This window comes from Narcine bancroftii, chromosome 3 (genome assembly GCF_036971445.1).
Source record: "Narcine bancroftii isolate sNarBan1 chromosome 3, sNarBan1.hap1, whole genome shotgun sequence".
Classification (NCBI taxonomy): Eukaryota; Metazoa; Chordata; class Chondrichthyes; order Torpediniformes; family Narcinidae; genus Narcine; species Narcine bancroftii.
In genome coordinates, this window is record NC_091471.1 from 154,415,413 (window position 1) to 154,433,069 (window position 17,657).

The 17,657-nt window shown below is 38.9% G+C and overlaps 1 protein-coding gene across 5 annotated transcripts in view; it reads right to left on the reverse strand.

The window, feature by feature from the left end:
• Window positions 1-17,657, reverse strand: part of lin54 (lin-54 DREAM MuvB core complex component) — a 113,696-nt gene that overhangs the window by 41,921 nt on the left and 54,118 nt on the right. For 4 of the 5 annotated variants that reach the window (XM_069925449.1, XM_069925450.1, XM_069925451.1 and 1 more), the window contains 4 exons: window positions 14,644-14,734; window positions 14,387-14,532; window positions 13,011-13,227; window positions 3,925-3,995 (listed from right to left, as the gene is read on the reverse strand). In XM_069925449.1, coding sequence (XP_069781550.1) covers window positions 3,925-3,995; window positions 13,011-13,227; window positions 14,387-14,532; window positions 14,644-14,734 — 525 coding nt within the window. The remainder of the gene's footprint in view (window positions 1-3,924; window positions 3,996-13,010; window positions 13,228-14,386; window positions 14,533-14,643; window positions 14,735-17,657) is intronic. The other variant, XM_069925452.1, reaches the window with a different exon arrangement.

The window sequence follows — 17,657 nt, forward strand, 5'->3', positions numbered from 1 at the left end:
AGTCTATTTTTGTAATTGTTCTGCAAATTTTCGTGCTTCTTCTGGATCCGAGAATAGTCTGTTTTGTTGTCCAGGAATAAATATTTTCAATACCGCTGGATGCTTTAGTATAAATTTATATCCTTTCTTCCATAAAATCGCCTTTGCTGTATTGAACTCTTTTCTCTTCTTTAGGAGTTCAAAACTTATATCTGGATAAATGAAGATTTTTTGCCCTTTATACTCCAGTGGTTTGTTGCCCTCTCTTATTTTTTCCATTGTCTTCTCCAGTACCTTTTCTCTTGTAGTATATCTTAGGAATTTTACTAAAATAGATCTTGGTTTTTGTTGTGGTTGTGGTTTAGAGGCCAATGCTCTATGTGCCCTTTCTATTTCCATTTCTTGCTGTAGTTCTGGACATCCTAGGGTCTTAGGGATCCACTCTTTTATAAACTCCCTCATATTCTTGCCTTCTTCATCTTCCTTAAGGCCCACTATCTTTATGTTATTTCTTGTGTTATAATTTTCCATTATATCTATTTTTTGAGCTAGTAGTTCTTGTGTCTCTTTAGTTTTTTTATTAGATTCCTCCAATTTCTTTTTTAAGTCTTCTACCTCCATTTCTGCTGCTACTGCCCGCTCTTCCATCTTGTCCATTTTCTTTCCCATTTCTGTTAAGGTCATATCTATTTTATTCATTTTCTCTTCTGTGTTGTTTATTCTTCTTCTTAAATCATTAAATTCCTGTGTTTGCCATTCTTTAAATGACTCCATGTATCCTCTAACAAGAGAAAGTATATCCTTTATCTTGCCTTTCCCTTCTTCTTCTATTTCACTGTATTCTTCCTCTTCTTCTTCCTCTGGGTTGGCCATCTGTTGTTTCTTTGTTGCCCTTTTCTTCTCTTCTTTCTTGTTTCCATTGTCTTCTGTGGTCTCTTCTTGCTGCAGGTGTTCTGCAGCTGTTGTTGCCGGCTGTGGAGATCGACTCCCCAGCTGGTCCCCCCTCCCGTCGGTGTGTTTTTTTTCATGCGCGGTTGCGCACTTTTACTTGGCTCAGCGAGCCATTTTTGTAGTCCTATTTCTACCGACCTGAGGAAGTGGGCTTCTCTCTCCACAGTGGGCCTCTTCGGACAGGTAAGGCCTTCTCCTTCTTCCTCCGTTGTCTTCTCTTCTTCTCTTCTTACCGTTGATTTTGATTTTTCTTTTTTTGTTGCCATCTTCTTTCCACCTTTATACTCACTTTTCTTTAACTTTTATTTCTGTGCCTTTGTATTTTCTCTTGTTTTTCCCGACTTTTCTGGAGAGGGCTGGAGTTCACCGTCCGGCCACTACTCCATCCCGTGACTCCTCTAAAAATATTGCTGATTCTTGGGATGAAGTTAAGCAGTCAAATATGAAAGGAGTGTAGATCAAATTGTGCCCCCAATTCGTGCATGCTTTTCAGGGGTTTCAGGGGACATTGCCAAAGCCAGGCAAGCTGTGATAACACTGGTAATCAATTGCAGTTAGACATCAGTGAAAATGATGTTGTAGAGTTACTAAACTCCCATGCCAAAGCACTGACCAATGAAGACCTTATGGAACTAGTGCAATGGATGACAGCATTGAAGATTCAGACCTAAACACTCCAGAACCGAAAAAGTTTTTGAAGAGAGTTAGCTGAGACCTTTTGTCTCATTGAAGCAAGGATGGCAAAGTTAGAGGAGCAAGATCCTGAAAAAGAGGTTCAACAAAGTTTACCGTGCAGTTACCGATGACCTCAACTGCTACAAAGGCCATTTATGACAAAAAGAAAAGCTCTGTACAAACCTCATTTGATGATTATTTCAAGAAATTGACTCCAGTAGTAAACTACGCCCCCCCCTCCCCCCCACTCCAGCAGCAGAATCAAACCCTGACTCTCCAGCACCAGGTCCATTCTCTCCAACAGCAGCTATTTCTCCATCATCTTCTCCTGCATCAGCTAATTAGCTGCTGTATTATTCTGTTAAGATGTAGTGCATTTGGAAGTGTTTCTTATGCATAGAAAGATAAAATATATACTCTATGCTATATACCAAGATAAACATTTGACTAACTGATGCTAAATTAAGGACCGTCTGTACTTGTTCCGACTTAAATACAAGTTAAAGACAGACCCAGGTAATGGAACTAGTTCTTAACCTGGGAACTCCCTGTATAAAGGAGGGAATGTCAAGTCTTTTCATGGTGAATACAATTTTTTGGAATATTTTATTTAAGTTTTAAGAAAATACAGACTATTGGAGTCAATTAATGTAATAACAATAATACATTGAATATAAAATAATAGAAAAACATTCATAAGGCCCAAAAATAAAAAAGGAGAGGAAAGGAGAGCCCTCTTCTCCCAGTGCCCCCTCCCCAGATTAAAATGAAAAGAGGACAGACAGCAGGGAATAGAGGGAGATAAAAATAAAGAAAATAGAAAAGAAAAAGCAATAGGAACAAGGTTCGACATCTTAGAGTCACACCATTTTAAAAGTATTAAATTTCTAATAAGGAGTATACTAATTGACAAACATCAAAATAAATTATACAATTTAGGCAGTTAAGTAATCTAAATAAAGTTGCCAAATTTTAATGATATACTATATCTATTCCTAAGATTATAAATCATCTTCTCAAGGGGGATATAACTTTGCATGTTCCAATGATCAATGTGAAGTAGGGAATTCGATTTCCATGTTACCGCTATACATTTCCTGGCTATTGAGAACACAATTTTAATAAATTTAGCTTTACTTCTGGAGAAGTTAACTTTTATAGCTGCCAAATGCACCAGAAGAAACTATTCTGGGTCTGGAGGAAAATTCATCCCCACAATTTTTGTCAATTCTTCCCCCAATTCTACCCAAAAGGGTCTTAATTTTGTGCATAAAAAGGTACCAACATCTATACCACACCTAAAACACCTATAAAAAAAATTCTGGTTTATTTTTATGCATCTGAGGTGCGAGATATAATTGGTGCATAAAATTATAATGAATCAGTCTTTATCTAGAACTAATTAAGGTAGTCATACTATCTGTACATAGATCTGACCAGCATTGTGGATCGATTACAATGCTCAAATCAGATTCTCATCTCTCCCTCCATCTATGCAGTCCAGATTTTGGGCTTTGATCTCGGATCAGAACATATTATAGATAAATTTGATTGCATTCACCTTTTGAATTAGAATTTCCACATCTGGGAACATTGATAGAACCATTAATGATCCCCACTCTTCCCTCAGAAGAGATCGCAATTGGAAAAAGCAGAAGAATGTGTTGTTAGGTAAATTATATTTATTTTTAAGACTCTCAAAGGCCACAAATTGCCCCTGTTGATCTTAACAATCTTCAGTGCACCTGATACCATGTTGGTACCAGGTAGCCAAGATCCTATTACTCGAATGCATGGGTATTGAAATAGAGGCGTCTTTGAGGATAATCCCTCTTTTTATCCCACAAGTTGTTTAATTTTAATCACAAATATAAATTACATGTTTCAATAATGGGTTATTTGCTTTCCTTTTAATTAATTCATGGTGAAGAAATTAAGGAAGGTCATGTATGTCACTATCTAGGCACATAACAGGAACTAAAACATGGCAAATCTACTGGACACAAAAGAAATGGCCGCACAGTTAATGAATAAATTAATGACCTAATTTTTTTAAATTCCAAAACAGACTTTATAGAAATGTGAGCCAGTAAATGAATAACAAATACTGAAAGGATTGGGAAAAAAAAAGGAAATTGCAGAAAAGTTAACCTGACTTCAGTTGTCCAAAAAAAAATGCTAGAATCCATCAAGGAAATAAGTACTAACAAAACAAAGAAAATGATGTGTTTGGGGGGGGGAGGGGGAAATAATCAGATTTGACAAACCTACCACTGTCATCCAGAGATGATACATTGGAACATTTGACAAATTACTCACATTTTTAATACTCTGTGCCGGTGCAATCGGAACAGACATACGAACTTGTGGATTCAGTACAACGGTCTTTGCTGGTTGAGGCAAACAACAAGGTATTACAAGATCAAATAGAAAATTTGCTTTGAAATATCATACTCCACAACATTAATTGAAAAACTGGCTGGTGTAAAAAAAATGCTAATAACAGCTGGTAATATACAGGGGTTTTGAAAATTTGTAGCAGTATTTAAAGAAAATTTCTCCAGAGTTCCAGAAACAAATTTAAAATACATTATATTCTTTCTTTTTCAATTTTTTAAAATTGGTTTTAGTACAATGAAAAAAAAGGAACAAAACTAAAAATACAATAACACACATAATAAATATTCATTATATTCTTAAAAGCATTAAAAAAGGTAAAAAAAATTATCTCAAAATTGTCAGGGTTATGGTTTAGGTAAAATAATGTTTTGTGCCTCTTGATCTCCTCTTTGCATATTATGTTATAGAATCTTCATCTCTGTTTCAAATGCCATTCACAAGAACCAAGACCTTAAAATTATTTACCTTATTCTCATTTTAAATTTATCTCCTCTGGAATAATGTTTACTATGTCCTTGAAAATTAATGGGGTTTCCCGCAGAGGGATTGAAAAAGTGGACTTTTCTAAACTACTATCTGGAAGTTTTCAGAGAATACAAAGAGAAAATCTTTTTTTTGGCTTGGCTTCGCGGACGAAGACTTATGGAGGGGGTAAAAAGTCCACGTCAGCTGCAGGCTCGTTTGTGGCTGACAAGTCCGATGCGGGACAGGCAGACACGATTGCAGCGGTTGCAGGGGAAAATTGGTGGGTTGGGGTTGGGTGTTGGGTTTTTCCTCCTTTGCCTTTTGTCACTGACAAAGAGAAAATAGTTAACAGTAAAGAGCACTGTTAACTTCAGAGCATATAGATTGGGCACATAGAATACAAAATCCAGTTTAAAAAATGACAGGAAATAACCAACTTATTCAGGAATCAATAATATTTTGTATCTTTCAAGAAAAGAAAAGCAAGTCTTAAAACTGCATTTTCCTGTGGGCACCTCACTTCTTAAAATGGACAAATTCAGTAAAAAATGTGCATCTAAGAATGCAAAGTAGAAATAAACTATTTTTTTTCTGCTGTTCCATACATTGGCATCTTGCCAAAGGGTTCAGTTTTGGAGTACATCTTAGTGTGTAATCCTGCCTCAGTATGTCATTAGGCCATGCAATACTATCTGAAATGGTGGAAGTTAAATACATAAATAAAGAGCCATGGATTACTGCGCAATTCATGATTTTTCTTTTAAACAGGTAAAACAAAATTTAAAATATATAGTTTAAAATACATTTTCTAAAGACACAGAAAACATACCAATCTAGAACCAACATTCAGTCCATCCCATCCACAAAGCATATTTAAGGTTGATAAATGTCCTATAACACATTTCTGTAAAAATATCAACTGCACAGCCTGAAAATCTGGAAATCTCTCCTTCAAGCTCTCTGCTACTGTCTCTGCTAAACAATACTCCTCAAAACCTGCTTCATCTGCTCTGAAATCTCCTGGTGTGGGTCACTATCATGCATTTCTGACAACACTCCAGCTAAATAAAATTCAAAATATTACTGGGCCAATAACAAAAAATGCTCATTAGAGATTACTCCATGCATTAAAAAGGGTTCAAGGAGTAAACAGAGCAATTATCGACCTGTAAGTTTGACGTCAATGGTGGGCAAACTAATGGAACGTGTTCTTAGAGATGGTGTATATATAATTATCTCAATATCCATGGTATGATTAGGAACAGTCAACATGGATTTGTGCATGGAAAGTGATGTTTGACAAATCTTTCTGAATTTTTTGAAGAAGTTACCAGGAAAATTGACAAGGGTAAGGCAGTGGATGTTGTGTATATGGATTCCAGTAAGAAGGTTAGTTAGGAAGGTTCCAACATTAGGTGTGAATATTGAAGTGTAAAATGGTTTCAACAGTGGCTGGATGGGAGATGTCAGAGATTGTGGTGAATAACTGTCAGGTTGGAAGCTGGTGTCTAGTGGTGTGCCTCAAGGATCTGTACTTGGTCCATTGTTGTTTGCTATATACATTAATGATCTAGATGATGGGGTGGTAAATTGGATTAGTAAGTATGCAAATGATACTAAGATAGGTGGCATTGTAGATAATGTAGGTGGTTTTCAAAGCTTGCAGAGAGATTTGGGCAAGTTAGAAGAATGGGCTGAAAGTTGGCAAAGAGTTTCATGCTGACAAATGTGAGGTGCTACATTTTGGTAGGACTAATGAAAATAGGACATACATGGTGAATGGTAGGGGGCTAAAGAACGCAGAGAGATATAGGAATAATAGTACACAGTTTCCTGAAGGTAGAATCTCAGGCGGTTAAAGTAGTGAAGCAGGTCTTTTATAAAGCAGAGCATAAGAGTTGGGAGGTAATATTAAAATTGTACACGGCATGGTGAGACCAAATTTGGAATATTGTGTTCAGTTCTGGTTACCAAATTATAGGAAGGATGTGAACAAAATAGAGAGAGTATAGAGAAGATTCACCAGAATGATACCTGGGTTTCGGAGTCAGCAACTAAGTTTATAAAGAAAGGTTAAACAAGTTCGGTCTTTATTCCTTGGAGTGTAGAAAGCTGGGGGGGGGCGGGGGGGGGAAGGAATTTGATAGAGGTTTTTTTTAAAATTTGAGGAGGATAGATAGAGTAGATGTGGATAGACTTTTTCCATTCAGGATAGGGGAGATTCAAACTAGGGGACATGAGCTAAGAGTTAATGGGCAAAAAATTTTGGTGTAACATGAGCAAATTTCTTTACTCAGAGTGGCGTCTGTGTGGAATGAACTTCCAGTGGAAGTAATGGAGACAGGTACAACGTCACTTTTCAGAAAAAAATTGGATAGCTATGTGGATGGAAAGGGTATGGAGAGCTATGGGCAGAGTGCAAGTCAGTAGGACTAGGAGAGTGTAAGAGTCTCGGCATGGACTAGAAGGGCCGTAATGGTGTGTTTCCATGCTGTAATTGTTATATGGTTATTATTAACATTAATGTTCTGAAGAATCCTAGAGGGATTATCTTTAACAATGCATGGCCTATTTTAATAACCACTCATGCTAGTTGTGCTATTTAACTGAATCACAGTTAAACAGGAAAGTCTGAAGACATTATGACTGTAGTGTTGGAGAAATGTAGCAGGTCACACAGCGCCCATAGGAAGCAAAGGAATATAACCAACGTTTCAGGGCTGAGTTCTTTGTAAAGGTACAAGCAGAAAGCAGGCAAATGCCTGAATAAAAGGTAGGGACAGGAGGGAAGAAGGGGTAGGAGCAAGGCCAACAAGCAAAAGGTAATAGATGATGTGGGTGGAAGGGCGGAATTGGAGAGACAAGCTGCCAATCCTCCCACCCAGATTCACCGATGACCTCTTTCCTGTTGGCCTGCACTCCTCCTCCTACCTCTTGTTCCCTCCTTCCCCCACCCTTTTATTCAGGTACCTGCCTGCCTTCTGCTCATACTTTGATGAAGGGCTCAGGCCCGAAATGTTGGTTATATACCTTTGCTTCCTATGGATATTATGTGACTTCCTGAGTTTCTCCAGCACTTTTATGGATTGCTCTGAATAACAGTAGTAGTATACCAAAACCTTTTGTCAAACATCTTGTGAAATGCTACTGCAGGACATTGCAACTGCCCCAAGATGTATTTTGCTACTTTAGAATTATTGTTATAATGATTCTCATTTACTTGCAGTTTGTGTGGTTAATTTCTTCTAAATTTGTTTCTTCATGTTAACTTTGAATAATCCAAGTTTAATCAAATTACCCAATAAAAAAAAACACACACACACATCTGGTCCTCAACCCAATATTAATGATCAAATACATAATCTGTAAAACTAAGAATGAATGGTGCATTTTATGTTCTTAAGTTACACAGATAATAAAACCCCCAAAGTGCTCAGTCTCAAATTCAATACCAGTCATTTGACGAAAACTCCAGGCATTGTGCAAACTTAAAAATTAAACAAAGGGAAAAGACTTCTGTATGTGATCAAAAGTAGACCAAACAGGAAACCAAGGAGTTTGGAGAAGAAAATCTAAACTACTATTACTGATGCACAAAAGACAAAAAAAACAATCAGGAGGAACAAATGGCTGTTAACTGCAAGGCTAAAAAAAATTCAGGAACAGATGGAATGCAGCATTAAATGCAAAAAAAAAATCAAAATTTAAATTGGAGGTATTGGTAACTGGAAGGCAATTTTAGTCACAAAGGATGATATAAAGTTTGAGCAGGTGGATGAACCTATTTTGGACATGAGGATGAAGAGGAAATGAAATAAAGTCGACAGGAAGAGTGGAATTTATCAGTAACAAGCTATTATTAAGGATTTTAACTGCTGGTGATTCTGGGATGAAAATGGGCTGGTTACTCAAGTGGTAGTTGGCAAACTGAGATGGATATTTGAACACCAACATGAGGCTAAAATTGGAAAGGCAAGATTGTCAGCAGGCTGCAATTGCATGTGGCAAGATCACAGCAGAGGATATCTAAAGAAAAGAGTTGGTATCAGATTCCCAGGAATTGCAGAAAAATTAGCTTAGAAGGATCCCATTTTGTCCATTAACTTCATGATATAGGAAAAAGCAAACCACTCCCCAGTCTTCAAATGGAGGAAAACTTCAGCTAAGGGGTTTCAGAATTAAAGCAGCAGTATCGCAATTTAGGTGTTGATGGAAGTGAACCTGCAAATCAACAGAATAAGTATGAAAATGTATGTTTGAAGATGACGAAAATGTTACTACAGGTACACAATCCTTTATCCGGACATGCAAAATCCGACAAGTGGGGAGAGAGACCGGCGGCGCGAGGCGGGAGACCGGCGGCGCGAGGCGGGAGACCGGCGGCGCGAGGCGGGAGACCGGCGGCGCGAGGCGGGAGACCGGCGGCGCCAGGCGGGAGACCGGCGGCGCCAGGCGGGAGACCGGCGGCGCGAGGCGGGAGACCGGCGGCGCGAGGCGGGAGACCGGCGGCGCGAGGCGGGAGACCGGCGGCGCGAGGCGGGAGACCGGCGGCGCGAGGCGGGAGACCGGCAGCGCGAGGCGGGAGACCGGCGGCGCGAGGCGGGAGACCGGCGGCGCGAGGCGGGAGACCGGCGGCGCGAGGCGGGAGACCGGCGGCGCGAGGCGGGAGACCGGCGGCGCGAGGCGGGAGACCGGCGGCGCGAGGCGGGAGACCGGCGGCGCGAGGCGGGAGACCGGCGGCGCGAGGCGGGAGACCGGCGGCGCGAGGCGGGAGACCGGCGGCGCGAGGCGGGAGACCGGCGGCGCGAGGCGGGAGACCGGCGGCGCGAGGCGGGAGACCGGCGGCGCGAGGCGGGAGACCGGCGGCGCGAGGCGGGAGACCGGCGGCGCGAGGCGGGAGACCGGCGGCGCGAGGCGGGAGACCGGCGGCGCGAGGCGGGAGACCGGCGGCGCGAGGCGGGAGACCGGCGGCGCGAGGCGGGAGACCGGCGGCGCGAGGCGGGAGACCGGCGGCGCGAGGCGGGAGACCGGCGGCGCGAGGCGGGAGACCGGCGGCGCGAGGCGGGAGACCGGCGGCGCGAGGCGGGAGACCGGCGGCGCGAGGCGGGAGACCGGCGGCGCGAGGCAGATGGGTAAGGGGGGAGAGACTGGCAATGTGAGGCGACCGGGCAGGGGAGATCAGCAGTGCGAGTCGGGGGTGGGGGGAGAGACCTGCAGAATGAGTGGGGCATGAGACCGGCAGCGCGACTAGAAGTGGATGGGGGTGGATATGGCAGCACAATTGGGGTGGGCTTAAATTGGTTTTTCCGAAATCCAGAAAAACCCAAAATTCGGAACACACTGTCCCTGAACGGTTCCAGATGAAGGATTGTGTACCTGTACTAATGATTGCATGTAGTTATTTGTATATAGCAGTATTTTTTAAACTTCTGGTTGGATACTAATTGTATTTCATTAAGCTTTGTATTTTACTTGGCACAATGACAATAAAGTTGAATCTAATCTAAGGGCAGACATACTGAAAAGAACAAATGCAAAAGATAATGTCTGCTGTGCAAAATTAATTAAGCAGATTTTCCATTATAGAACATTAATTTATTTGCAGACCATATACTGAAAAATTTGACAGAACCAGTAATTTCAGTACAGAAATTGTACTCAAAACTGGAAGAGTATGGGAAAGTCTCAGGTTATAAAATAAATTGGGATAAGAGCAAAATTATGCCATTTACGGGTGGGGACTATAGTGAATGTCAAAGAAGCACTCAATTTAAATGGCCCATAATGGAATAAAATATTCAGGGATTAAAATATATAATAATTTACAGAATTTATACAAATTAAATTATCTCCCCTTGCTTAAAAATGTTAAAGAAGACTTGAAGAGGTGGATAGCTCTGCCAATAACACTAGTTGGTAGAGTCAATTGTGTAAAAATGAATATATTTCCAAGAGTACAATATATTTTTCAGACACTGTCCATACCATTGGCTCAGGGTTTTTTTTTCCAGGAACTAAATAAACATGTCAGAAAATTTCTTTGGAAAAGTAAAACAATTAGAGTCTCCATAGAAAAATTAACATGGAAATATGAACTGGGAGGTTTATAACTCCCAAACTTAAAAAATTATTATTGGGCAGCTCAGACTAAATTTCTTATCTCCCTATTTGAGGGAGAAGATAAGTCTTCATGGGTGTAAACAGAATTGTATAAAGTGGGAGAGAAAATATAAATGGGACCCAAAATTAATATCTGGTGAGAAAGAAGCCCCTTTGTTAAAACATATAATTAATATTTGGAGCAAAATAAATTACCAGATGGGGACCATTTCCAAAAACACCCCTGGCTCAGAATAGACTTATACCCTTAACAATGGGATTTGGTTCATTAAGGATCGTTATGTGCAGAGGCAACTGATGTCATTTGAACAATTAGAAAGTATGGTATTGCTAACAATACAATATTTTGCTTTTTTCAGTTAAGAAAATATTTAAGGGATAAACTGGGCCTGACAATGATTCTATCCAACTGTAGTGATGTGGAGACTCTGTTTGAAAGGGAAACACAAAGAAATTTACTTCAGCAATGTAACTCTTTCTTCAAATGGGAACCCTAAAACAGGGAGTACATGTCTAGGCAGAGATGGAAATCAGACTTAAGTATAAGTATTGGTGACCAAAGCTGGTCTGATTTATGTTGGGACTGTATGACAATTACAATAAATCCAAGATACAAATTGGTGCAATATAAGTTTTTGCACGAGTTATATCTCACACTGCAAAAATTAAATAAATTAAAATCAGACATTTCAGATCAATGCTTTAGGTGTGGTGAGGAGATAGGAACTTTTTTCTACATTCAACTTCGAGATGTTCCAAGGTAAGACCCTTTCGGGTATATCTGGGAAAGCTCAGAGCAAATTACGGGAATTCAATTTCCACAGATCCCAGAACTATTCTTACTGGATATTGCCAGTGTAAGACCGAAAATGAGGTTGTCCCTACATCAAACAATATTTGTCAAGATCACATTGGCAGTGGTCATGAAATGCATAGTGGTTACTTGGAAGTCTGATTCACATCTTGGTATAGCCCGTTGGAATGCGGAAATGCATAGTTGTGAAGATGACCTATAATCTAAGTAATAAATATGACATGATCTTAAAAATATGGCAGCCATTTCTACAAAAGTTAAGTGCAAATTTTTAATTGTGCCCCATCTTACCCACGAGACCTATGCTAACGAGATCTAGGTAAATCGTGAATAGGTGAAACCTGTGGGGTAGACAATGGATCCCCGACAATCCCTCACTCTCTCTTTCTTTCTTCTTTTAACTGTATTTCTTTGAGATTTTATTAACTTTCATAAGAGGGTGGGGGATTATAGTCATCATGTACCATGGATTATTATTTTTTATTCGGTTTTCAATTTTTTCTTTGTATTTGTTCATTGCATGTTTGGGTTTAAAAACTTATAAAAAATATTTTAAAAAGCAGGTTTTCCATTGAAAAAGACCGGCAGGAACAGTGATTGAGTTGGATGGCAAATACGCCAAAGAATTCAGAGATTATCATAACCTGACGATAACTGCAGTGGATATAATCTGCGACTTTAATTGAGACTATTTGAAAACTATGCCAAGGGAGAAAAGTGACAAACTTCAAACAGTAAGTTGCAAAAAAAAAAAAAATAGATTTAGAAGGTTCCATACGCATAAGAACTTGAGATGGTGCAGTGGTAATTTGAAGATGAGAAGGTTAAGCATAACAGTAGCTTTGAAAAAGAAGCAGAGACAACTTAAATAACAGTTGGAATGAGAATCCAGGAAAGTAGCAAAACTGTCAAATCAGATTATGAATAACCGCAGAAAAAAATTGGGGCATAAAATTTCTCTCCTTCCCCCAACACTCATGAACCTTCAATGAAGTGCTTGAATGTAGAATATTACTACATTTAAATTTTATTGGTCTATATTAATTGTTCACATCTATTAACATTTCTAAAGCTACCAATTAAAGCAGATAACTTCTCTTTTGTCTCTTCCCTCAACATGCCACAATCTTGCAGTAATTATGTTAAATTATTCTCAATACCCCACCCAAAAAAAACACATTGAGGTTTAAAATCTCTGCAAATTTAATGTTAATAAATGTATCATAAATGTTGATGAGCTAAAAAAATAACGCTGATGGTGCCAAATGTTTTGCAAGGAAAGCAAAAGTTCTTCATGCTTCTATATTATAAAGAATTAAGTAACATTTATTCTGCCTCAATAAATGCAAGAAGGTGAATAAAATTAAAACCTAATCTTCAATACAGCTCACTAAATGAGTTCATTACTCATCTCGATCTATAAACATTTATTGTTCCTTGTAAACAGCATCAACACCTCAGCATTACAGCAGTTAAGAGGTTTTGTATGGGAAGGCATACTTCTTGATATTGACAGTGATTCATCAGAGAGAGAAAAAAATATTCATATGGATTCATCAAACATTATTGAAAAACAATTTCAGAATACAATTTTCTTAAAGCAAACCTTGTGTTAAGGGCTGTGTGTTGGTGTTGGAACTGGAGCTGACCGCCTGGGAGGAACCACTGGCCGTTGTTGCAGTAACTAGGCGTACATAATGAAACTTACTGCCTGGTACTTGAATCTGCTGAACATTGGGAGGTGTTGTCAAAGGAATGATGGTTTTGAATTGGGTGGTATTCATTGTTCCCATAGTTAGTGTCTGCACAGCAGGTTTCACTGTCTGCTCAAGAAATACATACGGTAATTAATTAAAAAGTCATAGTTAACAGATGTATAAAAGGAAGTGAGGTGGAAGCCAGTAAATCAGCACGACATCTCCATTTCATAATCTTATCACAAAATTGTACTAAATTGCTGGATGCAGTGTTTATTCCCTTTAATAGTTGGATTAAGACTGCTCAAATGCTCTTCACAAAAAGACAAGGAAAATCAAAATGTATGAAGCATAGAACAATACTGTGTAGAAACAGGTCCTTCAGCCCATCTAGTTAGTGAGAAAGGATTTTTCAGCCGAGTTCTATCGACCTGCACCCAGGGTATAACCCTCCATCACCCTCCTTCCAAGTACCTATCCAAATCTCTCTGAAATGTTGAAATTGAACCCACATCCACAGCTTCTGCTGGCAGCTCATTCCAAATTTCATGACCTTCTGAGAAGTTCCACAAATGTTCCTCTTAAACATTTCACCCTTCATCCTTAACCCACAAACTCTAATTCATATCTCACACAAACCTGTATACCTCCATCAAACATTCTTTCATTCTCTGACACATCAGAGAATAAAATTCTAACTCAATTCTACCCTTCCCTAAAACTCAGTTCCTTAAGTCTGCTTTCTTTCAACCATATCGATAACATTCCCAAAGGTAAGTGACTAAAACTGCAAAAAATACTTCAAATTTGGCCTCACCAATGTCTTATAGAACTTCAACATCCTGTACTCAGTATTTGGATTTATCCCTAAAGCTCTCTTTATGACTCCATTTACTTATGGCACTACTTTCAAGGAATTAATATATTTGTATTCCCAGATCCCTCTGTTCTATCACAGTGCCCTCCTGTTCATCATGCCAGTCCTATCCAGGTTTGTCCTCCCAAAGAGCAACATCTCACACTGTCTACATTAAATTTCATCTGCCATGGTAACAGCAAAATCAAAATGAGGCCATGAAGGAAAGAAAGTGTTGACTGCTGTTTATTGCTTTTTCAATTTGTTTTTAAGAGGAGATAGTAAATGGAGGCAGCTCGAAAAGCATGAACAGTTGAATAATATGTAAATAACTGATCAACTTCAGGCTTCAAACTTGTCAAATTTACTCCCCTCACTCCAATATCCCTGGTCTACAATCCACTCCGCAAAATAAAGAGAGGATCAAACCTTATTTGGAGACTTCAGTGGCGAGATGGCGATCTTATTGGCTAACTGTTGTGCTGCAGTGTTGAGATTGGCTCCAGTAACACCACTTTCAGAAATGGTAATGGTATTTGGGGCAGTTCCAATTGCATTCTGAGGAAGAATTCTACCTGCAAAATAACCACAAAAATTAAAAATAAATATATTTAAATATTTATATTCTGCAGAATTAAGCTCACAAAAAAGTCTGTAAATCACTGAAAAAACTATGGTAGAATAACCTGATATAACATTCTTGTGGACAGGTTTGGCAATGATAACTTTTGTGATCATTGGTGTTGCAGCAGAAGTGGATGTCAATTTCTTGCTGATCTGCAGAGTATAAAAAAAAGTGTAAATTTAAGTTAACAAGTCTTTAAAATCTTTTTCTGCTTTGTTGACTTGGTGTTCCTAACCAGATATTCCAAAAAAGAAGGGAGGTTCCAATGACAAATATACACTGCAAAATATTTGGATGGATCATGGGAAGTTAGAAAACTGGACAGCTCTCAGTCCATCATGTCTCTACCTTTTGTAAAGAGGCACCTAGTCTAATTTCAACGGAGTTTATAAGAACAGAAGTCCTGCTGATCATGACTTCTACAGAAGACTAGCCAGAACAATTTAAGATGCAAGCTGCATCCTTTGCTGGATACCTTCCATGGGACATCATTTGACCATATAGAAAATGAAAAAAAAAATGTGGATAGAGGACAAATAGATAAAGGGAAGGAAAGGGGAGAAAATAAATGGAGGAACACAAACACAACTGAAGAGGATGTGCAGGCTGGCTTCAGGAGAGTGAATCCAAGGAAAGCATCCTGTCAAGACAGAGTATCTGGCCAAGTTCTGAAAACCTGCACTGACCAACATGCCAACGTATTCACAGAGATCTTCAAAATCTCACACTTGCAGTGTGTGGTACCCATCTGTCAAACAGGCCTCAATCATACTAGTGCCCAAAAAGAGTGTGGTAACTTGCCCAAATGACCAGTGACACTCACATCCACAGTGAGGAAGTGTTTTGAGAGGCTGATGTTGAAGCACATCATCATGAAGAAAGCATGTCAGAGTTTGCAAAGGTTTGGTATGACAATGGAAACCTTGGCAAATGTCTACAGATGTGCAGTGGAAAGTGTGGTGAGCGACTACAGCCTAGAATAGAGGCACTAATACCTCTGAGTGAAAAGCCCTGCAAAAAAATAGCACAGCCCAGTACATCACAAGTGACAGAATCAGGTAAAAGTCACAAACTCATCTATATACCAAAATTATTGTGGTTAACGGTAAAACTACCCAGCAGATTTAAGAGCACCTTGATCACCACATGAGTACAACACAGTTTAAACTTTTGGAGCTGTATAGTTGTCACAAAAGAAACTGGGATCAAAATGATATGAATGCACAATGAAAGAGGACATCACTCGCAAATTCATTTTGAATGAAGCAGGTGAACCCCTTGGCTTGGTGAGCTTTCACTAGGACTAATGAAAATGGTTACCAGAGGTTTATGAAAATGACTTGTTATGTTCTATAAGCATGACGTAATAAAAAGATGATCCAAGTCCATGCTCCGAGATACATAACAATTTACCATTTTACATTCTGCTATGGCATGAACAAAACTGAAGAACCCTATAATGCACACATGTCAAACTCAGGCTCGCGGGCCAAATTTGGCCCGTGATGTAATTATATTTGGCCTGCAAGATCATATCAAATATGTATTAGAGCTGGCCCGCTGGCCACCGCGCCAGTATAGCGCATGCACAGCTAATACTACAAATCCCAGAATGCTTTGCAAATGCGTTGGCGCCAGCCTGTCAGCCCGCTAATCGCCCCCACCTCCTCTCTTTACTTTCATTAGCATCTGTGACCTGTTGCCCAACTTACATGTAATAAACCCCTTATGAAAAATGGCCAAACGAAAGACAGAAAACAGGACCTTTCAAGACAGGTGGGAGGCAGACTATATGTTCATCATTTTAAAAGACAAACCTGTTTGTCATGGAAGCAATTTGTTATTTTTTTGACTTGTTGGCTTGTGAAAAAAAATACATTTAAAAGGAGCTTAAAGGCTATAGAGAAATATTACTTATTGAATATTTTATTTCTTATTTGTTAATGCTTCTTCTGGAAAGAGTTTAACCAAAACTATTATTAAACATTTATTTTAATAAGAAAAAGTTTAACATTAGATATGTTGAAAGAAGAGAAAACATGCAGATGTTGTTGAAAATTTTCAATAAATATTTAGTTTGGCCCACGACTTAGTCCAAGTTTTTAATTTTGGCCCTCTGTGAATTTGAGTTTGACACCCTTGCTATAATGGCTAATGTAGAACAGTGTAAGAATACAGTTTCTTTTAAGTAAAATCAAAAAGCCATGGGTTGCTGTGAAAAAGCCAAATGATCTTGCAAGCTACAAGATAAAACTATTCCACTAAAATAAGTAGAAAATTGATGCAGCTCATTGACTTTTTTTTCCATTAAATTATGAAAATTTCAAGTATTATTTATTTGCTTCAGGTAGCAGATGTGAGATAGAAGTAAGATTCTAGTTGTTCCTGTTAACTCAAATGGAGGAAGCTCATCTACCCGAAATAATAGGTTTTCTCCCTCTCAACAAATATGCCTGAATTTGGCAATTAGTTTTATGTTTCTAGCATTAGCAACTTTTTTCTTAGAATTCATAAACATTTCAATATCTAACAAAACTGAACTTTGGAACCGTAAATTAGCTTGTAAATATCATAAGTTTAAATCATAATACAGTAAAACCCCTCTTATCCGGCAGCCTCAAGCAACAGCCAAAAAAAATTGCGGAAAATAACAAAGATAAAAAATAAGGAAACTTAAAATTGGCATGTGTCGCTCTTAGTTTGTCAATCACAGGACACAATCTCAGGCAACTGGAATATTCACTTTTCCAGCATCTACCAATCCCCATAGGTGTTGGATACCAGGGGTTTTACTGTAGTCAAGAATTTGTTCCTGTTTGGTTTTACTCTTCTCAACGGAGTTCAATTTCAGATTTAACAAGGAGAAACTGAAGTCAGGCGAAAGTTAGTGGAAAGACAGAGAATTGGAATGTCTTCAAAAACTTGCAGCAGATAACAAAAAAAACACACATGGAGGGAAAAGATAAAGTTTGAAAGAAGGCTAGCAAACATCAAGGAAGATACAAAAATCTTCAAGTATATAAATAGTAAAAGAGTTGCAAGACAAGATACAAGACCACTTTAAAATGAGGCTGG